Raw genomic sequence first — 11,886 nt, 5'->3', positions numbered from 1 at the left:
ACCCAAGCACACAACCTTCTGCCACTGTTCTGGAAAGGAGGAATACAATAGTTTTCCTTCTCTCTTGGTTGGTGTCTTCTCTCTTCCTGTTTTTCTTCATTTCCATGGTTTCAAGAAGATATTATTGGTTTAGGACCATGGTATGTGTGTGCGTATGTGTGAAGCCAAGAAGAAAGAAAGACATAATTTGAGTAAGAGACATATAAATAGGGAAACAGACACAGAGACAGTCCTTTTCTTGTAATCTCTGAACCTACTTGGTAAAGGTCACCTACAGGAGGGAAACCCATAACACAGAAGCCTCAGTTTTGATTGGGAGCTTCTAGAGGAATGCCCCCAAAGCTCAGGAAATGCTATTCTATGGCAGAAGTGAAATACTTACCAGAGTCTAGTGGGCTATTATCTAGGGAAGATGGGAGTTAAGACAGCATCATAGCAACCAACTAATTTACCCCTCGTTCATGCTTCCTGCTAATTCCCTCCCCCCCCCCCCCCCTTCCTCCCCGTAGAAAATAACAGGCCAAGAGATTCTCGGCTGTGTAGGCGGAGTCCAGTTCTTCAGTCGCCCCAGGAAGCTTGAGGGCTGCAAGGGAGAGGAGGAAAGGGGAGGGGCGCAAGAGCTTAATCCGGAGTTGTGCGGCCCCTTTAAGAGGGCTCGCCCTGTGCCGCGCCGCCAGGGTCTGCCCCTCTACGAGTGGCTGTAAAGGCTCCAATAAGCGTCCCAGCGCCTCCCCGCCAGGCCCTGGGCCACAAATCTTAGTCTTCTGCACTTGACAGCGATTGTATATAAAGCTCCCTGTGCGCGCGCTGCTTCGGGAGACACAGGTAGGAGACGGGGGAACGCAGTGTGCGCTCGCTGCCTAGGGAGCATTTTAACCCCGCTCTTCCTTTACCAGTCTCGAAGCTGTTATCCCTTCAGCTGGGTGCAGCCATACCAGCGTGCCCAGCAGCAGGGCAGTGCTCCTTTCTGAGAGCCCTTCTGTGCACAGCCCCTGGCGCCATGCTCTTGTTAGGCATCCTTGCCTTAGTTCTCGCTGGGGCCCCTGCTTGCGGTTCGGACCCTGAACAGGAGATTGTGGTTCCCATCCGGCTGGACCCAGACATCAACGGGCGCCACTATTACAGGCGGGGTCCCGAGGACTCCGGGGACCAGAGACTCATTTTTCAGATCACTGCCTTCCAGGAGGACTTCTACTTACACCTGGCTCCTGATGCCCAGTTTCTAGCGCCTGCGTTTGCCACTCAGCATCTGGGTGTCTTCCAGGCCGGAGTATCGGGGGGCTCTCCTGACCTCCGCCGCTGCTTCTACTCAGGAGATGTGAATGCCGAGCGGGACTCATTTGCAGCTCTGAGCCTATGCGGAGGTCTTCGTGGTGCCTTTGGCTATCGGGGCGCAGAGTATGTCATTAGTCCCCTGCCCAACGTCAGCGCGCCTGAAGCGCAGCGCAACAGCCAAGGTGCACACCTTCTCCAGCGTAGGGGCGCCCCTGGCCGGCCACCTGGGGACCCGACCTCCCGCTGCGGGGTGGCCTCGGGATGGAATCCAGCCATCCTACGTGCCCTGGACCCCTATAAATCCCTTCGGGCAGGCTCTGGTGAGAGCCGGTCACCTCGACGAGCTGGGCGAGCCAAACGTTTTGTGTCCATCCCGCGCTATGTAGAAACACTAGTGGTGGCCGATGAGTCTATGGTGAAGTTCCACGGTCCGGACCTAGAACATTACCTACTGACACTACTGGCCACCGCCGCGAGGCTCTACCGTCATCCCAGCATCCTCAATCCCATCAACATCGCTGTGGTCAAGGTGCTGGTCCTCGCGGACAGAGACAAGGGACCCAAGGTCACAGGCAACGCAGCGATGACCTTGCGCAACTTTTGCGCCTGGCAGAAGAAACTTAATAAAGTAAGCGACAAGCACCCTGAATACTGGGACACTGCCATCCTTTTCACTAGGCAGGTGAGTACAGCAGGCTCCTCCTTAATCACATATATTTTCATTACCTTGGGGCTAGTGCAAATTTCTTTTAATTTCCTTTTTTTTTTTTTTAAATTTTTACATTTGAACTTTGGGTATTCCACCTCTCTTCCCCTCTCCTCCCCACCCTCCATTTAACAAATTCATTTCTGCTATTTGCATAAAGTTTTACTATTAGTGACCCTATCCAAAGCTCTCTTGTTCAGTTTACAGCCACATAATCCCAAAGGGATGGGGGAGGAGAAAAGGGAAGAAAGGGATTTCCGTTTATTTCTGAATCTTGCCACAACCTTAGTTCCTACTGTGCCTCCGCCCTCCAACTAGGTTGAGTCCCCAGGTCACGTTTTGGCAACGCGCTTTAGGGAGAGTTGATGCTTTAGGGGTGTTGCCCCAAGTGGCCAATCAGCATTGGAGCAAACCGGGAACCTCGTGGGCTGGAATTTGGGAAAACTTCTGGCTAGTTTCCAATTCTCACTAAGGCCGAGAGGAGGCGCTCTGAGGATGGTTGGTGGAGCACTTTCAAGTGCTGGAGATATTAAAGTGGGGGTGCAAAAGTCCTTTCCCTGGCAGATCTCTTTCCATTGGTCAAAAGACTGGAGAGTGACAGCCTCAGTTTCAGCAAGTTGGGCCCTTTGCAATGTTGGGGTTAGTGGGGCATCCTACCTGCATAGGATTTCGATGAAAAGAGCTGCTGCCATCCTTTGTACCTTCTGGGCCCCAATCAGTGCAAAGGTGATTCCTTTCTGGGGCTCTGGGAACCCTCTCAGGCTCATCTCTTTTGCTACTGCCTTTTCTGACTTGGCCTTTTGTGGGTGAGTGTTTCTTTCTCTAAAGGATGTGTCTTGCTTAGAGCAGAAGGTCTAGTTAAGACACCTGCTTCTGGAGTCCCGAGGCTCTGTTTCAGGATCCCATTTGCAGTGGAAGTTGGAGAGGTTCCATCTGATGAGTATTCACCTCTGTGGCAAGTTCAGCTCTGACCTTGGCTCTGCAGGGCATGGTAATTGATATCTGTTTCCCATTGAAACCCTTTAGTCCTGCTATAACATCAAAGCCAAAAAAGTTACTGCCTTTGTTTGCACCAGTATTTGAAGTGGACAGAGAGGCAGGAAAAAAAAAAATTGTTTGGGAAGGTATAGTTGGGGGGAAGGGGAGAGAACTTCCTGAAAGGGAGCAGAAATACTTGCAGGTCAGGAAAGTGGTTTTGTAACTTAGAGCTATTTGGTTTTGGACTTTGAAATCCCCAGGCTAGCTAAGGGTTGTGCATCCCTTCTACTGGTATCTTCAGGGAGCAATAATCAGAACTAAGTGTCCTTACATCTCTGATGCTTGCAAGAACCCAGCTCTTTCTTACAGATTCCCATATACTGCGGACTAACTCAGGTCTTCTGTCTGTTGCAGTCTTTGGGCAGTGACTTTCCCATTGCTAATATTTTTCACACTTCCTATAGAAATACTTTTTTTTGTTTGGACCTGTGATTTCACTGCTATATGGCAACTCCCAAGTGATGAAATTTTCTGTATGGGAAATTCCCTCTAGCAGTTCAAGAACTAGTAACTGTTGTCTAGTCTTCAGTATTAGAGAGTTGCCCTGGGGGGCGCCGAGAAGTTCTTACACATAGGCCAGTAAGGATCAGAAAGTAGATATGAATGTGTTTTCCTGACTTCTCATGGCCAGAATATTTGAGCAGAAGAACAATTCTTTTAGCTTCCTCCTCCCACCACCTGGTTTCTCTTGGGGACTGCTTGGATTGTGGTAGTTGTTTTACCCTAATTCTTCTATGCTAGGGAAGTCTATATGCTGCCTCTGGTGGGCTCCTACAGTACTGACTAGTTTTGGGAGACCATATGGGCAATGTATGTGAACCATTTGTAAAACTCAACTCTGCTCTCGGTTCGGTGAGAAATAAAGTACAGGTTAACAATAGGAAGCCTAAAATGCACCAAGCAGCTATGTTACTTTTGCTTCTGTACCTCTGACTCATTAAGTCTTGGTGCCCCCTGTGGAGGTCGGTCATACATACCTCCTAAAGCAACGGAGATGCTTCTCTGTAGTTCAGAGCCAAACCAGATTTTTTGCGAACAATTTAGAGAGCACAAGTCCCTCTGGGAATTTACACTATGCAAGACAGAGGGATCCTGTTCTTTGAAGGAAAAGAAATCAAACTGAATGGATTGAGGGCTTCTCAGTGATGTGTTACACCCATGACTTGACCTCAGGATGTCATGTTGACCTTGCATAATGAATACAAGATGCATGACCACTTTGGTTTAAAGCTGTAGCTTACAAGTGTATGTGGTTTTCCAAAGCTGCCTTTCCTCAGGAGTCTTAGAGGACAGGGCAAGAGAGTGAAGAGGCTCCCTCGGCTGGTCAATGATCAAGGTATGTGCTTGAGACAAAAGTAAGCCCCTTCCCAGCAAATATGCAGGGGCCTGTTGCATTCTAAAGGCCTTCCCAAGCCCCTCATTCCTGAACCCCCCCAGGGCAAGTACAGTATGAGATGAGAGCTCATACCAAACACAGCTGTGCTTTCTGGACTCTGGCAGCCAAAGTCTCCAGAAACTAGAGGATTGAGCCTACTACGAAAAATACTCCAATATAAAAAAGAGGTGGGACTTAATGTTTTCCTTTGTAAGGAACACTTGCATTGCTCAAGTCAGATGGACTCGGTCTCTATTTCAGTACTCTAGTCCCTCTTTGGGCTCTTTTTGTGGTCTTTGCAGTATATTTGGATGAATTTCTTTTCTTTTTTTCTTTTTCTTTCCTTTTTAAGATAACTTGGTCTTCAATACTAACTCTTCTAAATGTTTTGTATTTTTTCTCTTGTAATTTTACCCATCTAGATAGGAACAGCTGATCAAAGCATATCTGATGGAGCTGAATATAAAGCATAGTCCAACCCTCCTTGCTTAGAATTGCCACATTGATGGTGAATCCTCTTTTGGCCAAGGAAATTAAAAAGCTGCTTAGAGACCCTTATTTATTTTGAGAGGGGTCAGTGAAGTGACTAGCATGTAGAGTGCATGCCTTTCTCTTGTAAAAGAAGATGTGGGTAGCATCTAGTGAACTCCTGAGTACGAGAGATGGTTGATTAAATTATGATTTGTTTGTAGTAGGAGTTTCTCTTGAATAAAAGCCAAAACCTCTGTATCTAAACAGGAGAGAGTGAGTATCTGAGCAGAGGCTATTGTCTTTTTGGGCTGTGTATAGAATAAGTACTAGGAAGAGAAAACCTTGGAAGAATCTGGAGATATTTTGAATGATTGATTATGGAAGAAACATATCAGCAGATGATGAAGCATATTAAGATGATTAAGTGAAGACAGCTTGGTGGACAAATGTCATGCATCTGATGTTGCAGAAGGAACCACAGATGTTCTCTTTGAGGTTACCCTCTCAGAACTAACTTTTCCCTGTTTTCACAGTAACTAAAGACAGTGTGGGGTCATCCTCTGAGTTGGACCAAGTGAGGAGTAGAGCTGCAGTCATTCTGGATGAAAATTCTTCCAAGGGGAGAGAGGTTTTCAATGTCTCTTTGGTGCAATGGAAGGTGTGAAATCATTGTTGACTCGGCTTAACCTGCTTCTCTGTCTTCTCCTTTTACCTCAGGCTAAACAATAATCTAATGACACACAGGTAGGCTGTTATTAAAGCCAGGTATCTATCACTGGACTCTGTTGACTTTGGATATAGCTACGGAAAGCATGTACTAAAGGGGTGGGCAGCAGGACATGTTGTGCTTCCCTGGTTGCTTGTTGGGAATGGGGGAAGGGAGTAAGAATTTATAGAGCACCTACTGTGTGCCAGTCACTGTGCTAAGCATTTTTTACAAATATTATCTCATATGATCCTCACAACAATCCTGAGAGGTAAGTGTTCTTATAATCCCCATTTCAGTGGTGTGGAAACTGAGGCAAATAGAAATTGTGACTTGCCCAGAGACACAAAGCTAGTAAGTGTCTGAGGCCAGATTTAAACTCAGGTCTTCCTCATTCCAGGCCCGGTGCTCTATCCATTGTGCAATTAGCTACTTATCTTGGGTCCTCCAATGGGAAGGAAAAGAATTTCTCTACTTTATTGGGAAATGTTTAGGTTTGGTCCTTCTCTCTTCCTTTTACCCCAAACAGTGCTGTTATTCTGTTAGTGCCAATTCTTGCTTAGGATTGGCATCCTTTATCAGGTATTTTTGTGTTCTTGTAGATCTCAGGTTTTCTATTTATTCCTTATTTTCTTTTCTTAGATCGCTCAATATAATCTTCTGTCCCCTCTCCTTTCCTCTCCTTTCCTCTTCTCTTCTCTCCTCTTCTCTCTTCTCCTCTCCTCTCCTCTCTTCCCCTCTCTCCTCTGTTTTTTTTGAACCTGGTTCTTTTTATTTTGCCTAGGTTTAGAAGTGCAGTGGCCACCTAGGAGTCTGACCTCACTGCTGATCAGCATAGAAGCTTTGATCTGCATTGTTTCTGACCTGGGACTATTTGCTTCTCCTTGTTGTCTCCTATTTTTAGGGGCTCACTATATTACTTTAGGACTTAATTTGGATGCTGGGTTGACTTTCATCCTCTGAAGCTCAGAACTCCCAAACCCAAGCAATCCATCAGCCTTAGCCTCCCTAGGATCAGGAGCTACAGGCATGTGCTACCATATCCAGCAATATCATTTATTTTTCCCTTCATAATATCTCACCTTTCCTTTTCCCCTCCTTCCTTCTTTCTTCTTTTTTTAATCCTCTTTTCATCTTCCCATTTTCCTATACCTTTCTTTCTTTGCTAATTTGTTTATTCATTCTCTCTTCCATTCATTCATTCATTCATTCATTACCTGCTCCAGACTAGAGCTAATCTCTTCAATTACCATAGTAGGGTTTTGGTCAGATTTTTATATGACATTATTATTTTTATATATGTACATATATATCTCAAATATCACCTAGTGCTATGGCTATCTGTGTTGTTTATTTGTTTTCAGTCAAGTGAGACTCTTCATGTCCTGATTTGGGGTTTTCTTGGCAAAGATACTAGAGTAGTTTACTATTTCTTTCTACAACTCATTTGACATATAAGGAAACTGAGGCAAACTGGATTGAGTAACTTGCCTAAGGTCACACAGGTAGTAGGGCAGATCATTGGATCAAGTGTCTGGCCTAGAGTCAGGAAGACTCATCTTCATGAGTTCAAGTCTGGTTTCAAATATGTACTAGCTGTGTGACCCTGGTCAAGTCACTTAACTTTGTTTCCCTTCATTTTCCTATCAATTGAATGATCTGGAAAAGGAAATGGTAAACCACTTCAGGATCTTTGCCAAGGAAACCCCAAATGGGATCATGAAAAGTTGGATATGACTATAATGACTGAATAGCTATACTACTTCAAGGGCTCTTTTGCTGTGTATATATTTTGATATATATATATATATATATATGTATACACTTCCTTCACCAATGCTAAACCACAGGGGAGGAGAAACAAAAATTCAGGAAGTAGTAATGGTCTTCCACTGACTCTTGCTTCAGGGCCTTATAAATGAAGTGGTGAGTTCATGAGTTCAATTCAATCAACACTCAACTTCACTCAGCAACCCAGAACAACTGAAATTAATCTTTCAAAGGTGGCCAATGATCTCATCTTTCAATTGGATTGCATTTTCTCAGGCCTTCTCCTATATGTCCTCTCACCAGTTCTTGACATCCTCAGTACTCCCTCTTCTTCTGGGCTTCTGTGATTCTGTTCCCTCCAGATTTTCAGTTTCAGTCTCACTGCTGGGCATGTTGCTGCCTGTGTGTGGTCCCTGTTGCTGCTAGGGATGAAGCTGGTGGATTGCTTGAGTTCAGGAGTTCTAAATTGTAATAGGGCTAAAGATGGTCATGTGTCTGCATTAAGGTTTGAAACTAATTTCATGATCTCCCAGGAGTGGAGAGCCACCAGGCCACCTAAAAAGGGGCAAATTAGTTCAGAATGGAAAAAAGAGAACAGGCTAAAGCTTCTATGGCAATTGATATTGAAATTGAGCCTGAGAGCAACCACTGTACTTCCATCCTAGGCAAGACAGGAAGACCCAGTCTCAAAAAAAATTGCCTTGTTAAGACATAGTTGTGAACATGCCACTGTTCTGCTCTAAGACCTTTAGTGGAACTCTGTTGCCTCTAAGGTAAAATGCACATTCCTTACCTTGGCAACTCTACAATTTGCCATCTTTAGTCCAAATGGGACTGTATGCTCTTTCCTTCATTGGACATTCCATTTCCTGCTCCTTTGTGTTCACATATGCCATTCTCCATTCTTTGAATGAACTCTCTTCGTCTCAAGCTTTCAGAACCCGTATCTTCTTCCAAGGCTTAGATTAGTTTCCATTTCCTCTCTGAACTCTTCATCCATGGTTTCTTCTCCTCTGCCCATTTCTAGAGTCCTCTTCCCCTCCAAATTTCCTTACAATACACTTACTTGTGAATGTGTTACTCCTGTCCAATAAGGTTCTTCAAGGGGCAGAGCCCTCATGCCATTTTTTCATCTTGATATTCCCAGCTTCCAGTATAGAATCTTGTACAAAGTCAGTACTTAATAACCATTTGTTGTTGTTTGGGTGCTAGTATACCTTACTTCCCCTTCAAGAGATCCTTCACTCATCTCTCCAGGGTTGAGTCAGCCTGTTGAGTAGAGGGGGATGGGTTGAGGTCTGGGGCCTTTTTGGCACTTTAGAAAGTAAACTGGGCACTCTGCCACTGGGGCCCGTACCAAAGGCCCCAGGGAAGGGAGGGGCTCAGGAGAACAGCTTGTATAATCCATCCCTGAAGTCAGCAGATGAGGTTCACTGCAGTAAATGGGGTCAGTGTGTCAGTACAGGTGTTGGGCGAGGAGCCAGGAACTTGCCTAACTGGAGAAGCATGGATACTGTGCAGAGAGTATGCTCACTGCCTAATCCTTCCATTCCTCTCTCCCCAGGCCTCAACCCTCAGCTTTTTAACCAGCACCAGCTTGTATTTGGGGAGAGGAGGAAGGGAGGTGAGATCAGAGTCATCCCTAGTAAGCTTCTGATTTCCTTTTCCACTTTCTTTTCCAAGAGGAAGGTCAAGGGGGCACTCCTTAATGGATGCCTTTACGGACCAGCCCATCTTTGGTACTCACCCTTGCCAAAGTGCTTTCCCGGAGGACACTTGGGGTGTTCTTCATTTTTCACTTCCTCACTGCAGTAATCTTTGCTGTATTATTTATTTCAGCCTCTCCCCTATAGTACTATTCTGAGTACCAGGGATTTAAATGCCAATGAAAACTAATCCTTTAATAGAAATAACTTAATCCTCTTCTTTGGAGTGAATTATCTATCTCCTACTTTTCCTCTTCCCCCCAGTTCCCAGCCAACAAGGAATTATGGAATTTTTTTTCTTTTAGCAAGCAATGGCCATACTTCCTTAAGAATTACAAACAGAAAAGGAAATGTGGTTTTGGCCCTTGGATAAGGAAATGTAAAGATGCTAGGCAGAAATTCAGATTGGAAGGAGTTGAAGGGAAATAGGAACTTGGACATTCTGGTGTCTTTCTGGAAGGGGAGTCCCTAAGTAGGTAGAGATCTGGGGCAGATTACTGGGGATGGAAGTTCTCCCTTGTCACCTAGAATTTTAATGCAAATGAAATAGGGCTAAGTGAATGAAGAAATCAATAGACATTTATTAAATTTATGATATTTGCCAAAGACTGTGCTAAACTCTGGAGGTAAAAATATAAATGTGCCTTACATACTGGAGGTACATAATAAATGCTAGTTGACTGAATGATCTTGTCCTCAAGGATCTTAAATTTTATTGGGGGGTTATAGTTATAGTACATTAAAAATGAGTAAATATAAGACGTATAAAATAAGTTAAAAGTAATTTTGAAGTATAATAACTAGAGGAACCAAGAATGGCCTTTTGAAGGAGATGATATTTGAGTTGAGCCTTGAAGAGCTAGGGTTCAAAGAGGCAGAGATGGGGAGGGATAACATCATAGGAATGGAAAACTGCCTATGCAAAGACTTAGTAGTCAAAGATGAAGTATTATATCTGGGAAATAGCAAGGAGCCCAGTTTGGCTGAATTATGAGGTCAAAAGGGGGAGTAAAAATGTAATCATCCTGTAAAGACAGGCTGGAACCAAATTGTGAAGGATTTTTAAAGTTTGAGAAGTTTATATTTTATCCTAGAGATTATTGAGAATCACTGAAGCTTTTTGAGCAAGGGATCAAAGAATGACTGATACTATGGAAGGGACCTCAATGATCACTGAGCCTAAAAAATGCATTTTATAAGTGAGGAAACTTGAGTCCAAAGAGTCTAAATTATTTCCCCAAAGCCATACAAATTATAAGCACTAGGCTTTAGGATATTCAGTTCAGGAACTTCATGTTGTATGGTTTGGAAAGGAGAAAAACATAGAAGAAAATGTTGTTGTTTAGTCCTAATAGGCTAGGGAAGTAGTTATGGATAGAAGAAAATGTTGTTGTTTATTTCTCTGGGAAAAAAGCTCCCAGAGGAGACAGGAAGAGATGCGATCAAGGACACAAGCAGAAAGAGAAAGAAAGCCACAAAAAGCTACCATTGATTCATTAATTAAAAGTAGGTAAGTGTGGCTGCTTGATGTAAACAAAGGGAACAGTTACAAAGTTGGCCAGATAAGGTGATGAGGGCCAGATTCAGGGTGGTGGCTAGGTAAATGAAGAAGAGATATCTGGCAGTGACATTGAGGGGCAGAATTGATAAGACTTGGTAAATGATTGGATATAGGAGTGAGAGTTGAGGATGACTGAGGTTATGAACCAGCATGACCAGGAACATGGTGAGATCTTCAAAAGAAATAGAGAATATAGAGGGAAAGCTAGGTTTAGGGAGATGAATAGGCTAGGAAAGTAGTGAAGGATAGAAGAAAATTTTGTTGTTGTTTAATCCTCTGGGAAAAGCTCCCAGATGAGACAGAAAGAGATACAATTAAGGACACAAGTAGAAAGGTGAGCTCTGACAAGAAAGAAAGCCACCAAAAGCTACCATTGATTCATTCATTAAAAGTAAGTAATGGTTTCTTGATACAGGCAGGCTACCTTGTGACTTGGGATAGAGATGGGAAGGAAGATTTCTGAACTGAGACTGTTTTCAATTGATTCCATTTATTCTATTGATAATTCTCTGGGTAGTCACCAGGCAGCTCCTGATGTGATCTTTAGTTATATAATCTAAGGACTCTCTGCTTTCTGGAATTAACTTGCTTTGTCCAAATCTGTTCATCAGTGGAGTGTGGTCAGTTTCTTGGACCTATTTCCTTTTGGAGGAGTAGGGGAGAAGAATAAAAAATTCAGAAGAGAAGTAATGGCCTTCTATGTAAGTCTTGCTTCAGTCTTATGAGTTAAATGGTGAGTTCACTAGTTCAATTCAATCAACACTTTTTAGGTGCCTTTGAATGAATGAATTAATGAATGAAAGTACTTGCTTTATACAGTGATTCCCAAAGTGGGCCCTACCGCCCCCTGGTGGGCGCTGCAGCGATCCAGGAGAGCAGTGATGGTCACAGGTGCATTTATCTTTCCTATTAATTGCTATTAAAATTAAAAAAAATTTCCAGGGGGCTAAGTAATATTTTTTCTGGAAAGGGAATGGTAGGCCAAAAAAGTTTGGGAACCACTGCTTTATACCAAGCATTGTACTAAGTGCTGGAAACACAAATCAAAATGAGAGGAAGTCAAGAAACTTGACTTCTAAAGTGGGAAATAATACATATGAGGGAATGATGGCCAGGGAAGTGAATTTTGGTTTGGGAAGTCATACAAATGATTGATTGATCTACAGAAGAGTTGACTGACATACTCTTTTCACAGATAATGGTACTCTTTATTTGATTATTGTGCTTAGAGCAGGAGGTGGAAAGGAAAGATGGTGAAAGCTTTGGTGGTAGAGAAGA

General features: G+C 43.7%; 1 protein-coding gene across 1 annotated transcript in view; it reads left to right on the top strand.

Annotated features, from left to right (window-relative positions):
* The first annotated feature begins 1,000 nt into the window (after positions 1-1,000).
* Positions 1,001-11,886, top strand: part of ADAMTS15 (ADAM metallopeptidase with thrombospondin type 1 motif 15) — a 37,526-nt gene continuing 26,640 nt past the window's right edge. Inside the window, exon 1 of the mRNA XM_044668325.1 lies at positions 1,001-1,957. Coding sequence (XP_044524260.1) covers positions 1,001-1,957 — 957 coding nt within the window. The remainder of the gene's footprint in view (positions 1,958-11,886) is intronic.

This window comes from Gracilinanus agilis, chromosome 3 (assembly GCF_016433145.1).
Source record: "Gracilinanus agilis isolate LMUSP501 chromosome 3, AgileGrace, whole genome shotgun sequence".
NCBI classification, from domain to species: Eukaryota; Metazoa; Chordata; class Mammalia; order Didelphimorphia; family Didelphidae; genus Gracilinanus; species Gracilinanus agilis.
The sequence above is the reverse complement of the archived record's forward strand: the minus strand, read 5'-3'. Positions and strand labels throughout refer to the sequence as shown.